We start from the raw sequence: 25,154 nt of genomic DNA on the forward strand, positions 1-25,154 counted from the left end.
GAATTCAAATAATTAAACTGATGTTGTTTTAAAAGCTGAAAAATGGCAGACATTTCAGTAAATCGCTCAACACTAGTACCTGCTGTATGTGTGCTTTAAAGTGGGTTCAGCTCTGTGATCCTTTGGCACGGCTTGGTTTTCCATCTATTGAAATTGTTCCATAGGGTCAAATGGGCTGTGTGTTTTCCCTGTTGATGGGCCACGTGGTGGGGGTGTTGATGGGCCACGTGGAAGGGGTGTTGATGGGCCACGTGGAAGGGGTGTTGATGGGCCACGTGGAAGGGGTGTTGATGGGCCACGTGGAAGGGGTGTTGATGGGCCACGTGGAAGGGGTGTTAATGGGCCACGTGGAAGGGGTGTTGATGGGCCACGTGGAGGGGGCATGGTCCTGGGGACGGGTAGGGTGGGGTGGGGGAGGCACTGAGCCTGGGTGACTGCATGGGTGGCCTGCTCTGGGACCAGACTGGGGTCTGTCAGGATGGACGTGGATGTGCTGAGGAGACGGAGTGAGCTAAGGACCACTGAGGACAGAAACAGAGGGAGAGAGAGAGAATCAGGTAAGAGGGAGATGAAGAGCGAGAAAAAGACAGACAGACAGACAGACAGACAGACAGACAGACAGACAGACAGACAGACAGACAGACAGACAGACAGACAGACAGACAGACAGACATGACTAACTGATAGTTATTGAAGCTGGTGAATTTGAACTCACTGGGTCTGAGGGCAGGTAGGGAGCAGTGCTGGTCCAGCCAGGACAGAGTAGTACGACACAGATCCTCTACACTGACTGCAGACACCATCCTGTTATAGGACTCAAACAGGGGCTCTACCATGATGCTGAACTGAGCTAGTGTTTAGGAAAGAACCATTCTGATCTATGTTTTATTATCTATGACAACACACACACACACACATATATATATATATATATATATATACAGTACAGGACACACAATGCAAAGCACAATACAGGATATTTACATAACCATATTGTGTGACTGTCTTTTCCTCTGTGAGCCACTCCAGGAGCCATATGCAAAAGGCATCTCCGCATTTGTAATGAGGATCCATTTCATCTTATTTATGAATATCTAACAAGCAGATCCTTCCCTATGTCATCATTCCTACACTGAGACGCTGTTGTTGTTGTTGTTGTTGTTGTTGTTGTTGTTGTTGTGGTGAATACAGGCCCAGATCTAACACTGAACGTATGTTTAATCTAAAGGTTCCTGTGACCAGGGAGAGTGGAGAAGGATACAATCCAGAAGTTCCAGTTGTGTAGTGTCTGTACCCGGACGTACTCTCTGAACTTCTCCCTCATGTGGTCCAAGCGTTGGCAGGTGATGGGCACGCCAGTGACGGGCAGCTGCAGCTGGTACACACTGCATCGGGAGAGGCTTGTTATGATCACATACACATAAACACGCACGCCACAGGAGGCTGCTGAAGGGAGGACGACTCATAATAACGGTCGGAACGGCACTAATGGAACGGCATCAACCACCTGGAAACCATGTGTTTGGCGTATTTGATACCATTCTACCCATTCCGCTCCAGACATGACCACGAGCCCGTCCTCCCCAATTAAGGTGCCACCAACCTCCTGAGACACACACACACACACACACACACACACACACACACACACACACACACACACACACACACGTATGTTATGTACAGTATGTTTAGTGCATTTCTTACTTGATGGCAGAGTTAAGGAGCAGAATCTGGCCTCTGAGTCTCTGAGCCTCCTCGTGCAGCTGAGCTCTCTCCTGCTGAATCTTACTGATGTACTCTGCTGTCTTCTGTAGCGTCATGGCCTTGCTGATCTGGGACACAGAGACATACAGTATGTAATGTAGATGAAATACAGAGAAGAAATGTTATACACTGAAACTATGTTTCAACGCAACACCTATCATTACCAGAAGCATTGCAGCTCAGTGCAGCTCCCAATCCTCTACAACACTGTGCCTTGTGCAGTGCATTCTTGCCTCAATGCCTCACTACCTCAGGGAGATCTCTTTAGTTTCAAGTCAAAGTTAGACGTCCATTCGGGTCCCAAGAACGTCTAGAATTGCCTTCAAAACCGGCCACTAGGGGGCAACGGTGAGCGCTGTTACCTCAAAGTTGGCTGGCGGCTTGCTACAGCGTTGTGGAAGGGGATGGTGGATGGGGGGAAGAGCCATGTGGGCTGGTGGCTTGCTAGAGCGTTGTGGAAGGGGATGGTGGATGGTGGAAGAGCCATGTGGGCTGGCGGCTTGCTACAGCGTTGTGGAAGGGGATGGTGGATGGTGGAAGAGCCGTGTGGGCTGGTGGCTTGCTAGAGCGTTGTGGAAGTGTGTGGTGGATGGGGGGAAGAGCCACGTTCCGCCGACAAAGGTCACGTGTTCAATCCCAGTGCTAGGCAATCGTTTTTAGTTTTTCTGTTTTAACCGTTAACCCTTTCCCAAACTTTAACCGTTAACCTTTTCCCAACCTTTAACCCTTAACCCTTTCCCAACGTTTAACCCTTAACCCTATCCTAACCTTTAACCCTAACCCTATCCCAAACTTTAACCCTTAACCCTATCCTAACCTTTAACCCTATCCCAAACTTTAACCCTTAATCCTTTCCCAACATTTAACCCTTAACCCTATCCCAGCCTTTAATCCTATCCCAACCTTTAACCATATCCCAACCTTTAACCTTAAACCCCATCCCAACCTTTAACCCTTAACCCTATTTTAAGCCTTTCCCAAACTTTAACCGTAACCATTCAGAATTAATTCCTAAACGTCTCCCTATTTTAATGCCATCCCAAACCTTAACCCTTCCTTAAATGTATTTTTTATTTAACTAGGCAAGTCAGTTAAGAACAAGCGCTGGGCCAATTTTGCGCCACCCTATGGGACTCCCAATCACGGCCTTATGTGATACAGCCTGGATTCCAACCAGGGTCTGTAGTGATGCCTCTTGCACTGAGATGCAGTGCCTTAGACCGCTGGGCCACTCGGGAACCCTTAACAAGATACAAAACCCCCAGCCCGACGCAAGTGTATTTTTGTTTTTACGGAGTTAGGTAACAGTGTCTCAATTTAAACGTGTTGGGGGAAAAAAACCTCACGAGTGCTTACCTTTATACTTGGCTGAGAGCTCATCGTGGTGACGAGACTGTGCAGAGTATCAAAGCCTAGCTTGATGTTGAAACGTCTGTTTTTCTCAGCAGAGATGTGAGTTATCCCCCTGGACTGTGTCTGCAACACATACACATGTCATAGATCAAGAACTGTCTGATTACCTACTGTATTGTATATTATTAACTGTATGGTCCTCTGTAGTTCAGTTAGTAGAGCATGGTTCTCTGTAGTTCAGTTAGTAGAACATGGTTCTCTGTAGTTCAGCTAGTAGAACATGGTCCTCTGTAGTTCAGTTAGTAGAACATGGTTCTCTGTAGTTCAGTTAGTAGAACATGGTCCTCTGTAGTTCAGTTAGTAGAACATGGTCCTCTGTAGTACAGTTAGTAGAACATGGTCCTCTGTACTTCAGTTAGTAGAACATGGTCCTCTGTAGTTCAGTTAGTAGAACATGGTCCTCTGTAGTTCAGTTAGTAGAACATGGTCCTCTGTAGTTCAGTTAGTAGAACATGGTTCTATGTAGCTCAGTTAGTAGAACATGGTCCTCTGTAGTTCAGTTAGTAGAACATGGTCCTCTGTAGTTCAGTTAGTAGAACATGGTCCTCTGCAGCTCAGTTAATAGAACATGGTCCTCTGTAGTTCAGGTAGTAGAACATGGTCCTCTGTAGTTCAGTTAGTAGAACATGGTCCTCTGTAGTTCAGTTAGTAGAACATGGTTCTCTGTAGTTCAGTTAGTAGAACATGGTCCTCTGTAGTTCAGTTAGTAGAACATGGTCCTCTGTAGTCCAGTTAATAGAACATGGTTCTCTGTAGTTCAGTTAGTAGAACATGGTCCTCTGTAGTTCAGTTAGTATAACATGGTCCTCTGTAGTCCAGTTAATAGAACATGGTTCTCTGTAGTTCAGTTAGTAGAACATGGTTCTCTGTAGTTCAGTTAGTAGAACATGGTCCTCTGTAGTTCAGTTAGTAGAACATGGTCCTCTGTAGCTCAGTTAGTAGAACATGGTTCTCTGTAGCTCAGTTAGTAGAACATGGTTCTCTGTAGTTCAGTTAGTAGAACATGGGCCTCTGTAGCTCAGTTAGTAGAACATGGGCCTCTTTGAGTTCATTGGAGGCTCCGAGGAGGAGGAAGGGGAGAACCATCCTCCTCAGTGAATATCATAAAAATAGAAATAATGAAACATTTAAAAAGTTTTAATCTTTTGTAGATAAAACTATACTAAATATATTCACGTCAGCAAATAATTGATTAACCTTAAGAGTCTATTGACGCATCAGTGCATCAATCTAAGTAACATGTTAAAATAAATCCCATCAAAATCCGTGAGTTTAAGCTAGAGATATCTGTTGTTTTTTTGTTGTTGTTGAATGGACTACGTCTCAGTCCACCGTATCCTCCGATGTCGGTCTTTCGTATCTGCTGTGGAAGGTGACCGAGCTACAGCGGTGTTTGTCAGACCACGAGACATCCTGAAAATCTGTCTTCTCACTAACAACATCTGTAGCGTCCAAACGGTTTGGGCCTACAAACTATCATAGCCACCCGATGGAAACGGCTGTTCTTCATTTTGCTCTACGACCCCCACAAGTGTCAGGGGACTCGTCTGAAGGTAACCCATACAAACAAATGGATCTATGGAAGGGTTAAATATGTGTCCAATATATATATATATATATATATATATATATATATATATATATATATATATATATATATATATATATATATATATATTACCTGAGCTTTCTTATATCTCTTAGATATTGGACAGATACTTATTTTTGTTGCAATTGATGAATCTCTTATTCGATGCGTTTCTATGGGCTATAGTAGTACATGCCAAATTCAATATTTTATAAAATAATTGTGTAATATTCAATATCAAATAACTAAATGATCCATGGTATGACCATCTTAAAACAATTCCATATGTATAAATAATCAGAGCAAGGGGAAACAGCGCCCCCTCTCTGCCTCCGTAGTGTAGCCCATGTATCTGATGCTGTCTGGAACAAAATAGTTATCAAATCAAATGTTATTGGTCACGTACACCTGGTTAGCAGATGTTAATGCGAGTGTAGCGAAATGCTTGTGCTTCTAGTTCCGACAATGCAGTAATATCCAACGAGTAATCTAACCTAACAATTTCACAACAACTACCTTATACACACAAGTGTAAAGGAATGAATAAGTACATAAAAAATATATGAATGAGTGATGGTATAGAACGGCATAGGCAAGATGCAGTAGATGGTATAGAGTACAGTATATACAGTATATATATATATATATGAGATGAGTAATGTAGGGTATGTAAACATATAAAAGTGGCATTGTTTAAAGTGGCTAGTGATACATTACATCAGGATGGCAAGATGCAGTAGATGGTATAGAGTACAGTATATACATATGAGATGAGTAATGTAGGGTATGTAAACATTATATGAAGTGGCATTGTTTAAAGTGGCTAGTGATACATTACATCAGGATGGCAAGATGCAGTAGATGGTATAGAGTACAGTATATACATATGAGATGAGTAATGTAGGGTATGTACACATTATATGAAGTGGCATTGTTTAAAGTGGCTAGTGATACATTTATTACACCAATTTTTCCATTATTAAAGTGGCTAGAGATTTGAGTCAGTATGTTAGCAGCAGCCACTCAATGTTAGTGATGGCTGTTGAACAGTCTGATGGCCTTGAGATAGAAGCTGTTTTTCAGTCTCTCGGTTCCAGCTTTGATGCACCTGTACTGACCTCGCCTTCTGGATGATAGCGGGGTGAACAGGCAGTGGCTCGGGTGGTTGTTGTCCTTGATGATCTTTTTGGCCTTCCTGTGACATCGGGTGGTGTAGGTGTCCTGGAGGGCAGGTAGTTTGCCCCCAGTGATGCGTTGTGCAGACCTCACTACCCTCTGGAGAGCCTTACGGTTATGGGCAGAGCAGTTGCCGTACAAGGCGGTGATACAGCCCGACAGGATGCTCTCGATTGTGCATCTGTAAAAGTTTGTGAGTGTTTTTGGTGACAAGCCGAATTTCTTCAGCCTCCTGAGGTTGAAGAGGCGCTGCTGCGCCTTCTTCACCACGCTGGCTGTGTGGTTGGACCAAGGTCTCGAGCTTGATGACGAGTTTGGAGGGTACTATGGTGTTAAATGCTGAGCTGTAGTCGATGAACAGCATTCTTACATAGGTATTCCTCTTGTCCAGATGGGTTAGGGCAGTGTGCAGTGTGATTGCGATTGCGTCGTCTGTGGACCTATTGGGGCGGTAAGCAAATTGGAGTGGGTCTAGGGTGTCAGGTAGGGTGGAGGTGATATGATCCTTAACTAGTCTCTCAAAGCACTTCATGATGACAGAAGTGAGTGCTACGGGGCGATAGTCATTTAGCTCAGTTACCTTCGCTTTCTTGGGAACAGGAACAATTGTGGCCCTCTTGAAGCATGTGGGGACAGCAGACTGGGATAAGGATTGATTGAATATGTCCGTAAACACACCAGCCAGCTGGTCTGCGCATGCTCTGAGGACGCGGCTGGGGATGCCGTCTGGGCCTGCAGCCTTGCGAGGGTTAACACGTTTAAATGCTTTGCTCATGTTGGCTGCAGTGAAGGAGAGTCCGCAGGTTTTGGTAGCGGGCCGTGTCAGTGGCACTGTATTGTCCTCAAAGCGAGCAAAGAAGTTGTTTAGTCTGTCTGGGAGCAAGATATCGTGGTCCGCGACGGGGCTGGTTTTCTTTTTGTAGTCCGTGATTGACTGTAGACCCTGCCACATACCTCTCGTGTCTGAGCCGTTGAATTGCGACTCTACTTTGTCTCTATACTGATGCTTAGCTTGTTTGATTGTATGACATATTGCTGCTGTAGCATTTGATTGATGCCAGCAAGCATTTGGCCTCCCTTGGCCTCCCTTGTTAAAACAAATCTAAAATAATTAGCCAATTAGTGTTGAGCTGAGCTTTGTTGTCCTAGTGCAGCAGTTTGGAATTGGCTTCACACCAATCAAATCACATCCTGATGCAAAATGTCATCATTGTCAGACAAACGTGTCTGTTTCTGGTTTGCTTGTGTTGATGTCCTACAGAAGCTAGCTTGCTAAATCGTCCCTTTCCTAAGTCATGGATGGAGATGTGGATTTGGACTTGTGGTTTTGACTCAATTCTCTGTACAGGACCTTGATTATGACGGAGATTCTGATCTAACCATAAATTCATATGTTGTGCCACTGGCCTGAGATTATTGAAGTTCAATATGTAGCCTAGTAAGCTTACGTTAACTAGCTAGCTAACTTAACTGGTTCATTGTTGCCCATGCAAAGAAGTTAGGCTAGCAAGCATTTTAGCTCGGTAGCCTATGAAAACCAAAAATGTAAAGCGTACTGCATGACAGAGTCATAGATCATTTTCACAACATGAAAGAGAGGAGGATGGCATTGGTGTTCGACTAGTCTACAAGTAGAGTGAGTCAATTATTTTGTTTCACGCTCACACAAGCACGCACTAACACACAGAGAGGCAGAATATCAGTACCATGGACAGGCACATGATATTTAGCAGCATTGATTGGACTAAATAGTTTTTGGTATCTTTAAGTTTGTTTTCAGTATATTAAACTAAGAATATATAGCCTTGTTGATTTGATGATGTTTAAATGTTTAAGGTGAAATGGTGCTGGAATAGCGGAGGCAGTGCTCTTGTTGTCCTTTGTGTTGACTTGCGGTAGCCAACTCAGTGGTTCTAAATCAGTAGTTTAATGAACTGTGGAAAACATGAACTTGCTTGACCATGCTGCAGGTCATATAACTGTTTGTTACGTTTAATATGTACATTGTGGCCTTCGTCGGACAGATGTTTCTCTCCGGTTTTGTGATGAAACAAACGTATGTGTAGTTTAATTTATTCCTCCACTGTGTGACTGTTGTCTTTTTGTTGTCACGGCCTTATTATAGCCTATATCCACTACGGGATGTGTGTCCCTAAACCGGGATGGGTGTCCCTAAACCGGGATGGGTGTCCCTAAACCGGGATGGGTGTCCCTAAACCGGGATGGGTGTCCCTAAACCGGGATGTGTGTCCCTAAACCGGGATGAGTGTCACTAAACCGGGATGTGTGTCCCTAAACCGGGATGAGTGTCCCTACACAGGGATGGGTGTCCCAAAACCGAGATGTGTGTCCCTAAACCGGGATGGGTGTCCCTAAACTGGGATGGGTGTACCTAAACTGGGATGTGTGTCCCTAGTGTCCCTAAACTGGGATATGTGTCCCTAAACTGGGATGGGTGTCCCTAAACCGGGATGGGTGTCCCTAAACCGGGATGGGTGTCCCTAAACCGGGATGGGTGTCCCTAAACCGGGATGGGTGTCCCTAAACTGGGACGGTTGTTGCTGACATGCTAATGTGACTAGAATGACGTTGCATACAACATCCAACTTCCTGGAACATAGACATGTCTTATATGAGCAGAAAGCTTAAATTATGGTTAATCTAACAACAGTGTCCAATTAACAGTAGCTATTACAGTGAAATACCATGAGGATAGTGCACAACAACAAAACACTTTTATCACGGCAACTGGTTTGATACATTCACCTCTGAAGGTAAATAATGTACTTAAATTCAGTAATCTTGCTCTGATTTGTCATCCTGAGGGTCCCAGAGATAAAATGTAGCATGTTTGTGTTGTTGTGTTGTTTGATAAAATCTATTTTTATATTCAAATGTAGGAACTGGGGTCCACAGTTTGACCCTACTGTTGTCTCTGGCTCCACACCCACCCCGCCCGGCCATCAATATGTGTGAAAGTTAGTGTATAAGCTAATGATCCATCATGTATGACATTCCTGGGAGTGTGTAAACTTACATTTTTTATTAGCATTTTTGGATGTTCTCCATATGTACTTGAAAATGTATCAATAAACAAATTTGGCACATTTGGGCAAACTCCTGGCAGACTTGATACAAAATATTGTGCAGTAATGTAATTCTTCACTGGATCAATCTGAAACTTTGCACACAAACTGCTGCCATCTTGTGGCCAAAATCTAAATTACATCTAGACTCCTATTTGAAAGTATGGCATTTCTGTTGCATTTCAAAGATGGAACAAAAAAACAAAAACGTATATGAACGAACAGGTTATAGAGCAAACAACGCAAATATCAAAACATAGGTTGTAATATGGCTTTTTATATTGGCTTGGCTTGGCTTCCCCAGTGATTTTACCCACGCACCGCTACTGCCTTCCATAGACTTACACAGTAATTATGACAACTTCCGGATGACATCCTCCAACCTATCAGAGCTCTTGCAGCATGAACTGACATGTCAAGGTAAGCTTTTGGTTTTATTAATTTATTGCCACCGGGGCCCTCCGGTGTAACTGCTAAACTGCTTGCTGACTGTACAGTCGTGGCCAAAAGTTTTGAGAATGACACAAATATTAATTTCCACAAAGTTTGATGCTTCCGTGTCTTTAGATATTTTTGTCAGATGTTACTATGGAATACTGAAGTACAATTACAGCATTTCATAAGTGTCAAAGGCTTTTATTGACAATTACATGAAGTTGATGCAAAGAGTCAATATTTGCAGTGTTGACCCTTCTTTTTCAAGACTTCTGCAATCCGCCCTGGCATGTTGTCAATTAACTTCTGGGCCACATCCTGACTGATGGCAGCCCATTCTTGCATAATCAATGCTTGGAGTTTGTCAGAATTTGTGGGTTTTTGTTTGTCCACCCACCTCTTGAGGATTGACCACAGGTTCTCAATGGGATTAAGGTCTGGGGAGTTTCCTGGCCATGGACCCAAAATATCGATGTTTTGTTCCCCGAGCCACTTAGTTATCACTTTTGCCTTATGGCAAGGTGCTCCATCATGCTGGAAAAGGCATTGTTCATCACCAAACTGTTCATGGATGGTTGGGAGAAGTTGCTCTCGGAGGATGTGTTGGCACCATTCTTTATTCATGGTTGTGTTCTTAGGCAAAATTGTGAGTGAGCCCACTCCCTTGGTTGAGAAGCAACCCCACACATGAATGGTCTCAGGATGCTTTACTGTTGGCATGACACAGGACTGATGGTAGCGCTCACCTTGTCTTCTCCGGACAAGCTTTTTTCCGGATGCCACAAACAATCGGAAAGGGGATTCATCAGAGAAAATAACTTTATCCCAGTCCTCAGCAGTCCAATCCCTGTATCTTTTGCAGAATATCAGTCTGTCCCTGATGTTTTTCCTTGAGAGAAATGGCTTCTTTGCTGCCCTTCTTGACACCAGGCCATCCTCCAAAAGTCTTCACCTCACTGTGTGTGCAGATGCACTCACACCTGCCTGCTGTCATTCCTGAGCAAGCTCTGTACTGGTGGTGCCCCGATCCCGCAGCTGAATCAACTTTAGGAGACGGTCCTGGCGCTTGCTGGACTTTCTTGGGCGCCCTGAAGCCTTCTTCACAACAATTGAACCACTCTCCTTGAAGTTCTTGATGATCCTATAAATGGTTGATTTAGGTGCAATCTTACTGGCAGCAATATTCTTGCCTGTGAAGCCCTTTTTGTGCAAAGCAATGATGACGGCACGTGTTTCCTTGCAGGTAACCTTGGTTGACAGAGGAAGAACAATGATTCCAAGCACCACCCTCCTTTTGAAGCTTCCAGTCTGTTATTCGAACTCAATCAGCATGACAGAGTGATCTCCAGCATTGTCCTCGTCAACACTCACACCTGTGTTAACGAGAGAATCACTGACATGATGTCAGCTGGTCCTTTTGTGGCAGGGCTGAAATGCAGTGGAAATGATTTTGGGGGATTCAGTTCATTTGCATGGCAAATAGGGACTTTGCAATTAATTGCAATTCATCTGATCACTCTTCATAACATTCTGGAGTATTTGCAAATTGCCATCATACAAACTGAGGCAGCAGACTTTGTGAAAATTAATATTTGTGTAATTCTCAAAACTTTTGGCCACGACTCTACACTCTACTGATTGTTGTGGGTTTACTAACGTGTTAGTTATAGTAGCTATGTTGACTATGACGTTAGCTAATATGGTGACAACGACGTAGGCTGTGTGTAGTGGTTTGCAGTTATGATATGAAAGTTTGGCTTGGAAAGGTTTTTTCGCCTAGCCACAGACAACTGATGGGTTTTGCACTGAAGTCCACAAGCGAAGGGAAAAGGTGAGAGGAGGAGACCGCGTAGATTCAAGAAGGAATTAACGATCAAAGTGATCATGCTGTTTGTATGTGGCTGCTATGGAAGTGATCATGCTGTTTGTATGTGGCTGCTATGGAAGGGATCATGCTGTTTGTATGTGGCTACTATGAAAGTGATCATGCTGTTTGTATGTGGCTGCTATGGAAGTGATCATGCTGTTTGTATGTGGCTGCTATGGAAGTGATCATGCTGTTTGTATGTGGCTGCTATGGAAGGGATCATGCTGTTTGTATGTGGCTACTATGAAAGTGATCATGCTGTTTGTATGTGGCTGCTATGGAAGTGATCATGCTGTTTGTATGTGGCTGCTATGGAAGGGATCATGCTGTTTGTATGTGGCTGCTATGGAAGGGATCATGCTGTTTGTATGTGGCTGCTATGGAAGTGAACTGTGTTTGTGTATGATCAGCTGTGTATTCATTCCGCCGATTCTGTTGAAAAACTTTTTTTTAAACGGAAGCAAACGGAACAAAATGGGTATAAACATAACTGAATTTGTCCAATAGAAATTCTCGTTTGCAACTGTTAATGACTAATGATTACACCCTAGATCAGGTAGATGCAGGCAAGAGTATTCAAGGCGATATTGAATGTGTCACTGTCTGTCACCTTGATTACTCAAATTTCTCTCGACCTGTACACCGACATTGTAAACTTTCATTCATAGGCAAGGTTGTAGCAACCTCATGATGGGTATAGGGAAAATTGGAGCATCATGTAGTAGCCTAAACCTATCACTGTTACATTGAGCTGGGTGAATGGAATATGAATGACAGTCATCCAATATGCTGTAATAGAAATAAGGTCATGCTCCCTCATCTTAAACGGCACCGACCGCCACTCATCTAGGAAAGACATAATAGGAACTTACCATTCAGTCTTTTGTTGAGTCATCATTTTCTTTCTATCGGACAGTACTTTTAGGTATTCCATAAGATGTATGTTGAGTAATCTCTCGTGGAAAGACTTCTTAACATAAATGGTAAATTACACGAGCATCTGACCAAATTACACTAGATTTTAGTTCTAGGTTAACCAAGATTATAAGTAGAGTAATGAAGTTGTTTTTATTTACCTTGTTTGACTCCATTTTGGAAAGTTCAGGTGGAGACTCAGGGTTGAATTCTCTTTCTAGAAGGTTGGTTGGGGACGTCTGGCCTGAGTGTCTTGAAAAGCTCACTAGAAACAAACCAACAAAGAGGAATGCTAACTTTCCTTTACAACCACACATGCCATGTAAACATTTTAACATTTAAATTCTATTTGTCCTTAATTACCTGTTAAACTAGTTATCTCAGAGCCGTAGATCTGTACAGGGGAGAGTTTCTCTTTCTTGGGGATGAGGAGGGGTGTGTTAGTGTGCGTTGAGTCCTGGGTGAGGAAGGCAGAGACAGCAGAACCGTGGGAGGTGCCAGTGTGGAACCCAGTGTGGAACCCAGTGTGGCCCAGGGTGGACGTCTGGCAGTGTATTGATGTCAGCTGTGGGATCCCTGAAGACCAGGGAGACCCAGGCTGCAGCTGAGATCCAGACCTTCCAATATGCATGCTGCTGCTACAATGCTGAACCAAACACATTCTCTGATTAAAAGTAGATCTGTTATCTGGAGTTAAACTTTGATTTCTGTCTTTGAAACTCAAAGTGTTAACTAAACAAATTACATTGGCCTTACTGGGGAGTTGGGAGAGCTTGACCTGTGACCTTTGGTTCCGTCTCCTTGCTGTTGTATGTTAGTGGTTGCCATGGAGATGGCGGCGCCGGGGTAAGGCTGGTGTCCATAAGAGGGGACGACCCCTGATACCATGCCGGGAGGGTGATACTCGATGTAGTAATCCTGTTGTTGGTGACCTTTGAATTTAAGGTTGTTGATGGGGTTGAAAGTCATGTCAGAGGTCAGGGGATGACTGTGGTAGCCAGGGCCTGAGTTGGACGAGAGGTTGGGCTGTAAGAGACATTCATTGTAAATGTTATTAATCATGAAGAAAGCAATTTGGGGTCAAATGATCACTTTCACAGAAAAAAGCCTCTAAGGTTACAAACTATGCAATGAAAACACAGGAACACAAAATGAGGAATACATAGTCCAGGCGATATGTGATTGGATGTGAATAGTTTTCCTTTCCTCCCCTAGCAGTGGAAGAACAACGTTTACAAAGCGACAAGCAGAAGTGCTTAGCTACTGTACCTGAGCTAGTTGTGTGTAGACGTTTGACTGAGGAGCGGTCACCACAGGGGTCGACAGAGAGGAGAAAGGCCCGCATGAGGAGCTCTCAAAGTCAGGATAACCAGCCTGCTGGTCCAGCCGCTCCAACGACTGTCCCCGATAGCTCATAAAGATATCTAAGATAGGACAGAGAAAAAAAGACAATCATCGCCCTACACAACCTGTATGCCCTAGGTCTGGGAATGGAATCATGACAAAATATCTTAGTAACTTCGAAAAGGGGAAAAAAAATATGTTCCGGGGAGAGTCCTCTTCAGACAGATAACTCTCCCAACAAATAAAATAAAATCACAAGCACTTAAATACAGCAAACATTCAGAGAGAATTTACTACAAGAATACTTAGCAATACAAAACCTTCCTTCAGTTAAGACAAAATGTGGACAACCCAACAACTGAGGATAATACCAACTCACACAGAGGAGGCTCCTCAGAGGAGGAAGGGGAGGCCCATCCTCCTCAGTGAATTCCATTTTTTTTATTATTGTAAAACATGATTTTTGAAAATATTTTTTAGATAAAACTATACCAAATATATTCACATGGCACCAAATAATTGATTAAAACACAATATTTTGCAATGAAGGTCTACAGCAGCCTCAACAGCATTCTGTAGGGTATCACCATGGTTTAGCCGGAGGACAGCTAGCTTCCATCCTCCTCTGGGTACATTGACTTCAATATAAAACCTAGGAGGCTCATGGGTCTCACCCCCTTCCATAGACTTACATAGTAATTATGACAACTTCCGGAGGATGTCCTCCAACATAAAACATTTGTTAAAAAAAAATATATGACTGCAGCGCACTCACACACACAGTGTGCCTACAGTTCAAGTACAGTTCAGATGCCTACAGTACAATATAAGGACCTACAGTACATTACAGGGGCCTACAGTACAGTATAGGGGCCTACAGTACAGTACAGGGGCCTACAGTACAGTACAGTACAGTACAGTACAGTACAGTACAGTACAGTACAGTACAGAGCAGGGGCCTACAGTACAGAGCAGGGGCCTACAGTACAGTACAGGGGCCTATTTACTTACTTACTGACTTTATTGTCCCCATGGGGAAATTGTGTTGCAATGTCATGTACACGTTTAAAGTGGCGTTTAAATAAAAAACAAAATTGACAATACAACTTTCATAACAGTTACATATACAGTACAGGGGCCTTCAGTACAGGGGCCTTGAAAGACTAGGACGTGATACATTGAAAGACTGTAATAAATAAGGTTGTCCTCTACTTAAACCACCGGAGAAGGAAACAAAAATCTCCTCATGTCCATTTCTCCATCCTTCCATCCCTCTATTGTCTATCCCTCCATCTCCATCCCTCCATCCTGGGCCCTTTTGCCACGAGTCATGGTTAACCACATCCGCTTCCACTTCCCTATTCTATTGCGCCTCAACCCAGCTACTGACCTCCAGCTCACCCCTGACATGGCACACACGAAGAGGACACAAAGAGCGTGGCCCAGGGGAATACCTGACTCAACAACACAGGCCCAGGGGAATACCTGACTCAACAACACAGGCCCAGGGGAATACCTGAGTCAACAACACAGGCCCAGGGGAATACCTGACTCAACAACACAGGCCCAGGGGAATATCTGACTCAACAACACAGACTCAGGGGAATACCTGACTCAACAACATAGGCCAGGGGAATACCTGACTCAACAACACAGGCCCAGGGGAATACCTGACTCAACAACATAGACTCAGGGGAATACCTGACTCAACAACATAGGCCAGGGGAATACCTGACTCAACAACACAGGCCCAGGGGAATACCTGACTCAACAACACAGGCCCAGGGGAATACCTGACTCAACAACACAAGCCCAGGGGAATACCTGACTCAACAACACAGGCCCAGGGGAATACCTGACTCAACAACACAGACTCAGGGAAATACCTGACTCAACAACACAAGCCCAGGGGAATACCTGACTCAACAACACAGACTCAGGGGAATACCTGACTCAACAACACAGGCCCAGGGGAATACCTGACTCAACAACACAGACTCAGGGGAATACCTGACTCAACAACACAGACTCAGGGAAATACCTGACTCAACAACGTAGGCCAGGGGAATACCTGACTCAACAACACAGACTCAGGGGAATACCTGACTCAACAACATAGACTCAGGGGAATACCTGACTCAACAACACAGGCCCAGGGGAATACCTGACTCAACAACATAGGCCAGGGGAATACCTGACTCAACAACACAGACTCAGGGAAATACCTGACTCAACAACACAGGCCCAGGGGAATACCTGACTCAACAACACAGGCCCAGGGGAATACCTGACTCAACAACACAGGCCCAGGGAAATACCTGACTCAACAACACAGACTCAGGGGAATACCTGACTCAACAACATAGGCCAGGGGAATACCTGACTCAACAACACAGGCCCAGGGGAATACCTGACTCAACAACACAGGCCCAGGGGAATACCTGACTCAACAACACAGGCCCAGGGAAATACCTGACTCAACAACACAGACTCAGGGGAATACCTGACTCAACAACATAGGCCAGGGGAATACCTGACTCAACAACACAGGCCCAGGGGAATACCTGACTCAACAACACAGGCCCAGGGGAATACCTGACTCAACAACACAGACTCAGGGAAATACCTGACTCAACAACACAGACTCAGGGAAATACCTGACTCAACAACACAGGCCCAGGGGAATACCTGACTCAACAACACAGGCCCAGGGGAATACCTGACTCAACAACACAGGCCCAGGGGAATACCTGACTCAACAACACAGATTCAGGGGAATACCTGACTCAACAACACAGATTCAGGGGAATACCTGACTCAACAACACAGACTCAGGGGAATACCTGACTCAACAACATAGACTCAGGGGAATACCTGACTCAACAACACAGACTCAGGGGAATACCTGACTCAACAACATAGACTCAGGGGAATACCTGACTCAACAACACAGACTTCGGGGAATACCTGACTCAACCACACAGGCCCAGGGGAATACCTGACTCAACAACACAGACTTCGGGGAATACCTGACTCAACAACACAGGCCCAGGGGAATACCTGACTCAACAACACAGGCCCAGGGGAATACCTGACTCAACCACACAGGCCCAGGGGAATACCTGACTCAACAACATAGACTCAGGGGAATACCTGACTCAACCACACAGGCCCAGCGGAATACCTGACTCAACAACACAGGCTCAGCATATTCAGAAGAAAAACCATAAATATATAATAGATGAACAAACTGCAGGTTAAAGATGCATGTAATGCTTACCTGGCTACTTGTTTACCTGGTGGTGTGGTTGGCTACACACTGTGATACAGTACATGGCATTCATCTATTGTAGTAGCTTAAATACACTGATAAAGAATAATTTATCGTTTCTCTTCCTTAGAACTTAACATCCGTGGACCAGCACCCCATCAAACCCCTACACATTATAATAACTGGATCTGTCCCCTGTGTCAAGCATTCTATGTCTTTAGCAGGAATCATCAACATCATGACACCTGTGCTGCGATATGTGCGCAGCTCCGTGTTACATTTGGATTTGACTCTTAACATTGCATGATAGTCGAGAGTATTATAGCCAAATTCACAAGATGTGAGGTGGATGTACCTGGGATATCCATGAAGTCGTCCAGATTGGGCTGCAGTGAGGTGAGACCTGGCTGGATCATGTCAGCGTTGCTGGTATACGCTGAGGAGGGAAAACACAAATATTACACAGAGAGAGAGAGAGGGGGAGAGAGAGAGAGAGAGAGAGAGAGGGGGGGGAGAGAGAGGGAGAGAGAGAGAGAGAGAGAGAGAGAGAGAGAGAGGGGAGAGAGAGAGAGAGAGGGGAGAGAGAGAGAGAGAGAGAGGGGAGAGAGAGAGAGAGAGAGAGAGAGGGGAGAGAGAGAGAGAGGGAGAGAGAGAGAAGAGAGAGAGAGAGAGATGGGTGTGTGTCTACATTTTCAGCCTCATTTATTCATTTGAAGTTCCTTATTTGTAGGGCGTTTTCTTTCCTGCATTATTGTCTCACATGACCATAGGTTGGATAAATAGCAAGTGGAGTTTTCTGTTATTTTTGTCACTAAAGAATTTTCACTTTCATATGGATTTTCTTATGTATCATAGACAGTGTATTGAGAGGGACTATGCATAGCCTACATCACTCACTGTTGTGGTCGTCGTTGTCCCAGGGCCAAGGCATCTGTAGACAGTTAGTTCCTTGAAGTATACTAGACTAGGTAGGTAGATAGGTTGTTTACCTGTCCACAGGTAAGTAGAGTGGACCATGTGGTGTGGTACTCACTGTTGTGTCCGTCATTGGCTCCAGGGCAGGGCTTCTGGGTCATGGTGAACAGGGTGTCGGAGGTGTCGGACAGGAAGCAGTCCAGGTCAAACATGTGGGCCTCCTCTGGCATGACCTCAGGCTCCTGGCACTTCTGACTGGACCATTTCTCCAACTCCGCTCTGCAGATCTGACCCTGAGGACAGACGGGAGGGGACGACATGAAGGCTATGTTCTAATACTGAAAAATGAATCCTTAGTTCCTCTCTTCCTTGAAGAAATCACTGATGTAAAAAAGCTCCATCTCAATTCGTCTTTCTGCAATTCCTCCCATACTGTTGTTCCTCCCTTCTTCTCAAAACCCTTTGAAGAAGGTCAGAGGGGAGGGACCTTGGACCTTCTCCTCCAATAGAGTTGATAAGGAGGCGGGGAGAGAAGATGCAAGGAAATTGAGGAGAGATTAGTTGAGTCTAGACACAACTCACAGCTGAAAAAACAGACCCTCCCACTAGAGGGCACTAACAACAAGACAACAGGATGTGACGAGGAGAGCAAAAGAAGAAGAAGAACGTCATATTAGAATATATAGCAAGTCCAATAGAAAGTCACTGGCAGCTTGTCATGTGATTGTAACTGCTATACAAATATGAAACAATATTTAATTGTCCAATTCTCTTAATTCTAAGAAGATTTTAAATGTGAATATGAAAACAGCAAAGGAATGTTCCACAGTCCTCATCTGGCCACTAAATGTATTCAACTCAGATAAACACAACTGAACATTAACAGAAGTTCACTTAACCTCCCCTCATCACGTCCCCTCATCACGTCCCCTCATCACGTTCCTTCATCATGTCTCCTCATCACGTTCCCTCATCACGTTCCCTCCCTCATCACGCTCCCTCATCACGTTCCCTCATCACGCTCCCTCATCACGTCCCCTCATCACGTTCCTTCATCACGTCCCCTCATCACGTTCCCTCATCACGTTCCCTCCCTCATCACGTTCCCTCATCACGTTCCCTCATCACGTCCCCTCATCACGTCCCCTCATCACGTTCCCTCATCACGCTCCCTCATCACGTTCCCTAATCACGCTCCCTCATCACGTTCCCTCATCAGGTTCCCTCATCACGTTCTCTCATCACGTCCCCTCATCACGTCCCCTCATCACGTTCCCTCATCACGTTCCCTCATCACGTTCCCTCATCACGCTCCCTCATCACGCTCCCTCATCACGTTCCCTCATCACGTCCCTTCATCACGCTCCCTCATCACGCTCCCTCATCACGTCCCCTCATCACGTCCCCTCATCACGCTCCCTCATCACGTTCCCTCATCACGTTCCCTCATCACGTTCCCTCATCACGTTCCCCTCATCACGTCCCCTCATCACGTCCCCTCATCACGTTCCCTCATCACGTTCCCTCATCACGTTCCCTCATCACGTCCCCTCATCACGTCCCCTCATCACGTCCCCTCATCACGTCCCCTCATCACGTCCCCTCATCACGTCCCCTCATCACGTTCCCTCATCACGCTCCCTCATCACGTTCCCTCATCACGTCCCCTCATCACGTTCCCTCATCACGTCCCCTCATCACGTTCCCTCATCACGTTCCCTCATCACGTTCCCTCATCACGTCCCCTCATCACGTTCCCTCATCACGTCCCCTCATCAGATTCCCTCATCACGTTCCCTCATCACGTCCCCTCATCCCGTCCCCTCATCACGTCCCCTCATCACGTCCCCTCATCACGTCCCCTCATCACGCTCCCTCATCAGATTCCCTCATCACGTTCCCTCATCAGATTCCCTCATCACGTTCCCTCATCACGCTCCCTCATCACGTTCCCTCATCACGCTCCCTCATCACGTTCCCTCATCATGTCCCCTCATCACGTCCCCTCATCACGCTCCCTCATCAGATTCCCTCATCACGTTCCCTCATCAGATTCCCTCATCACGTCCCCTCATCACGCTCCCTCATCAGATTCCCTCATCACGTTCCCTCATCAGATTCCCTCATCACGTTCCCTCATCACGCTCCCTCATCACGTTCCCTCATCACGTCCCCTCATCACGTCCCCTCATCACGCTCCCTCATCAGATTCCCTCATCACGTTCCCTCATCAGATTCCCTCATCACGTCCCCTCATCACGTCCCCTCATCACGTCCCCTCATCACGCTCCCTCATCAGATTCCCTCATCAGATTCCCTCATCACGTTCCCTCATCACGCTCCCTCGTCACATTCCCTCATCACGTCCCCTCATCACGTCCCCTCATCACGTCCCCTCATCACGTCCCCTCATCACGTCCCCTCATCAGATTCCCTCATCAGATTCCCTCATCACGTCCCCTCATCACGTCCCCTCATCACGTCCCCTCATCACGTTCCCTCATCACGTTCCCTCATCACGTTCCCTCATCACGTCCCCTCATCACGTTCCCTCATCACGTTCCCTCATCACGTCCCCTCATCACGTCCCCTCATCACGTCCCCTCATCAGATTCCCTCATCACGTCCCCTCATCACGTCCCCTCATCACGTTCCCTCATCAGATTCCCTCATCACGTCCCCTCATCACGTTCCCTCATCACGTTCCCTCATCACGTCCCCTCATCACGTCCCCTCATCAGATTCCCTCATCACGTCCCCTCATCAGATTCCCTCATCACGTCCCCTCATCACGTCCCCTCATCAGATTCCCTCATCACGTCCCCTCATCATGTTCCCTCATCACGTCCCCTCATCACGTCCCCTCATCAGATTCCCTCATCACGCTCCCTCATCAGATTCCCTCATCACGTCCCCTCATCACGTCCCCTCATCACGTCCCCTCATCACGTCCCCTCATCACGTTCCCTCATCACGTCCCCTCATCACGTTCCCTCATCACGCTCCCTCATCATGTTCCCTCATCACGCTCCCTCATCACATCCCCTCATCAGATTCCCTCATCACGTCCCCTCATCCCGTCCCCTCATCACGTTCCCTCATCAGATTCCCTCATCACGTCCCCTCATCACGTTCCCTCATCACGTTCCCTCATCACGTCCCCTCATCAGATTCCCTCATCACGTCCCCTCATCACGTCCCCTCATCAGATTCCCTCATCACGTCCCCTCATCATGTTCCCTCATCACGTCCCCTCATCACGTCCCCTCATCAGATTCCCTCATCACGTCCCCTCATCACGTCCCCTCATCACGTTCCCTCATCACGTTCCCTCATCACGTTCCCTCATCACGTTCCCTCATCACGTCCCCTCATCACGTCCCCTCATCAGATTCCCTCATCACGTCCCCTCATCACGTCCCCTCATCAGATTCCCTCATCACGTCCCCTCATCACGTCCCCTCATCACGTTCCCTCATCAGATTCCCTCATCACGTCCCCTCATCACGTTCCCTCATCACGTTCCCTCATCACGTCCCCTCATCAGATTCCCTCATCACGTCCCCTCATCACGTCCCCTCATCAGATTCCCTCATCACGTCCCCTCATCATGTTCCCTCATCACGTCCCCTCATCACGTCCCCTCATCAGGTTCCCTCATCACGCTCCCTCATCAGATTCCCTCATCACGTCCCCTCATCACGTCCCCTCATCACGTCTCCTCATCACGTCCCCTCATCACGTTCCCTCATCACGTCCCCTCATCACGTTCCCTCATCACGCTCCCTCATCATGTTCCCTCATCACGCTCCCTCATCACGTTCCCTCATCACGTCCCCTCATCATGTTCCCTCATCACGTTCCCTCATCAGATTCCCTCATCACGTCCCCTCATCACGTCCCCTCATCACGTTCCCTCATCACGTTCCCTCATCACGTTCAACAATGTCCATTTCAGCTATTCAGACACAATATTTGGAAGCGCAAAGGTTTTCCTTTAATAATCTTCATATTTACAATCACTCACACAGCTTATGTAGATCCAGATCCAGTCTCCATCTTTTCTCTGTGTTTAAGATGCTGTGGTCCACCCTCAGGAAGCCCTGACTGGGGTTGGATAGTACTTTTGATTATGTTTTACCTAATGACAAACCCCCTATTTATACTTTTTTGTTGTTTTCATTTCCAGAAAGGTTATTATAGTATAAGTGTGCTGTCTGTGTGTGTGTGTGTGTGTGTGTGTGTGTGTGTGTGTGTGTGTGTGTGTGTGTGTGTGTGTGTGTGTGTGTGTGTGTGTGTGTGTGTGTGTGTGTGTGTGTGTGTGTGTGTGTGTGTGTGCAGTACCAGTCTACATTGTAGAATAATAGTAAAGACATCAAAACTATGAAATAACACATATGGAATCATGTAGTAACCAAAAAAATGTTTTAGATTCTTCAAAGTAGCCACCCATTCTTGACCAAACATTTAATTATTGAGATGTGGAAAACTCCCATCAAGTTTTCAGTGTTTGACTACGAAGTACCCAGACTGTCAAGGCCTGTTCGAGAAAGAAATTAAAAGTAGAGTTGACTATTTCAATTCTTTAACTTACTTTCTGTAGCATTGACAAAAAGACCATTTTGTTTTTCTGAAGCTACAACGGACGAAGAAGAAACTGAATTTAGTACAATTGGTGAATAACATTAAAAGATAACACGTATCAATGGGATATTTCTCTGTGTTCAAACTGATCACCACTCACCCTCTTCCTGTAATAGATCCTCCACTTGCGGTATTCTCTGATCACTAACTCAATCCTACGCTTCCAGTAGCTGCCTTCTAGAACTATAGCCTTACAGCAGAGAACAACAACAAAAAACATAGGATTTATACACCCTATTCCCTATACCAAAAAAATACAAAAATTAAAAAATTAAAATGCATGAAATGAAATGTATGTATTCACTACTGTAAGTCGCTCTGGATAAGAGCGTCTGCTAAATGACTAAAAATTTAAAAATGTAATACAGTGCACTACTGTTGACCAGACACTACGGGGTAGCGGACAATGTAGGGATATGGTACCAGTTCAGACGCAGTCAGACAGGAAGAGGCGGAGCCAGAGGGATAACTGGGAAAAGTCAGAGAGGAAGAGGCGGAGCCAGAGGGATAACTGGGAAAAGTCAGAGAGGAAGAGGCGGAGCCAGAGGGATAACTGGGAAAAGTCTGTTTTTCCAGCAGGTGCCGTTTTTTGTGGGGGGGTTTTTCCGCTCACCAAGTTTCGTAATGATTAGTGTTTACGAGTGCACTGATAATTAGGACACGTGACATCTCGGCAACTTTGAGAAAAAAAAACACTGTATGGGAGTTGTGCATGGTCGTCATTAGTTACCACAGCCACAAAGTCATATACCCTTCCTATTTCTAGAATTTCTCTTCTTAAAATGTGATTTTAAACCTAACCTTAACTACACTACTAACCGTATGCTTAACCCTAATCTTAAATGGTTGTTTTCATGAATTTTTACAATATAGCCAATTTAGATTTGTGCCTGTAACTAGTGGAAACCATCATGCCTGTTGGTCACATGTGTATCTGCCCTCTCATTGGCTAGAACGGTCCCAGCTGATCATTTATTTTATTAACCTTTTACATTTATTTTCATTGTTAGAGCGGCTACTACGGTATCAGGTCAAAATAATGTATCATCTGTGAGGCAGTCAATGTGTCTTTGTGGCTACTTCCTCACTAGGCCTGGGGGGGGGGGGGGTCAAAGGTCACCTAGTTTAGGTTTGCGGTGGGCGTCGGCCTCAGAGCCCTCCAGAGGGGGTTCTTCCTCTTCTCCAAGTCTGGACCATGAAGGGGAAGTGAAACAAAAACGGATCATTCAACCATGTTTACCATAATAATAATAATAATAATAATAATCATTCATGACTGGGATTCATGGTTCAATGGACTCTCAAATGTGTAAATTCTCTCAATAAATCCGTCAATTCTGTTTTGTTTGTTTGTTTGTTTGTTTTGTCAAATGTGGCTTCAACATCAAGTGCATAAAGTAATGGCATTTTCATTAGTATGATGTGGCATAGGAAGCAGTACACTGCATCGTCTGAAAATTCCATTCAGCCCACATTATACAGATGTTTTTGTAGGAGGGATCCCACTCAGGGCTTCAACATTTATGGCACCATTCTCTTTGTTGTGTGAGTATACTGAAGTAGAGAGTCCATGTATCAGTTCTGTTGTGTTTTTGACAAGGCTCTCCTTGTCTGTTCAGAGAGGAGGAATGGAATAGGAGGAGAGAGGAGAGAGAGGAGGAATGGAGTGTGAGGAGAAGTGAGGAGAGGAGAGGAGAGGAGAACTCACACTGAATGAACCAAGCTCTCCAGAGCCCAGTGTTCAGACGGATCTCGTCTGTCCAGATCCCAGTGTTCAGACGGATCTTGTCTCTCCAGATCCCATTGTTCAGACGGATCTTGTCTCTCCAGATCCCAGTGTTCAGACGGATCTCGTCTGTCCAGATCCCAGTATTCAGACGGATCTTGTCTCTCCAGATCCCATTGTTCAGACGGATCTTGTCTCTCCAGATCCCAGTATTCAGACGGATCTTGTCTCTCCAGATCCCAGTGTTCAGACGGATCTTGTCTCTCCAGAGCCCAGTGTTCAGACGGATCTTGTCTCTCCAGATCCCATTGTTCAGACGGATCTTGTCTCTCCAGAGCAGCCGCAGGCCTTTGAAAGACTTCCACTTTGGAGAGACTATTTTACCACTGAAAAGACATAACATATTTTAAAGCAATCTAATAACACAATATAAAGGCTATAAGACAGACTTTATACCTGCAAGATTTCAGTAAAGGTTTACCATACATTCTAATTCGATAACTATGAGGCATATAGATATTTACATTGCCATTTTAGTCATTTAACAGACTCTCTTATCCAGAGCGACTTACAGTTAGTTATTTCATCCATCTTAAGGTAGAGACAACCATATATTTTAATGCTGCCTCTCTCTCTTGCATCATCATTTCCACACAGCCCTGGTGGCAACCAATCAGAGAAGCCTATCCATCAGAACACTGACAAGGTCTGCGTTCAAAAGCAGTCTGTGTTCGACCCTGTACCTTTCCAGGGGGGGGGGGCAGATTAAGTACCTGAAAAAAGATATGCTGTTAACACATAAAAAGCAAACACTAAACTGTCTCAGAAAAGCTGTTTGAAAAAATTATGTTCATTTAGCTACGTTTATTTATTTGATATTTAACCTTTATTTAACTAGGCAAGTCGGTTAAGAACAAATTATTACTTACAATGACGGCCTACTCCGGCCAAACCCTAACCTGGACGATGCTGGGCCAATTGTGCGCCGATTGGGACTTCCAATCACA

General features: G+C 45.3%; 1 protein-coding gene across 1 annotated transcript; it reads right to left on the reverse strand.

Moving 5' to 3' along the window:
• Positions 1–166: 166 nt before the first annotated feature.
• Positions 167–24,679, reverse strand: mlxipl (MLX interacting protein like). Its single transcript, XM_029701853.1, is given in 19 exon segments — positions 167–388; positions 427–521; positions 716–845; positions 1,262–1,385; positions 1,708–1,835; positions 3,124–3,243; positions 12,409–12,512; positions 12,611–12,893; positions 13,004–13,273; positions 13,517–13,671; positions 17,218–17,298; positions 17,896–18,070; positions 22,372–22,413; positions 22,522–22,604; positions 23,542–23,589; positions 23,592–23,609; positions 24,130–24,144; positions 24,433–24,533; positions 24,672–24,679. Coding segments are annotated over 19 exon segments (2,202 nt in total).
• Between the last annotated feature and the right edge of the window lie 475 nt (positions 24,680–25,154).

This window comes from Salmo trutta, chromosome 19 (assembly GCF_901001165.1).
Source record: "Salmo trutta chromosome 19, fSalTru1.1, whole genome shotgun sequence".
Taxonomy (NCBI): Eukaryota; Metazoa; Chordata; class Actinopteri; order Salmoniformes; family Salmonidae; genus Salmo; species Salmo trutta.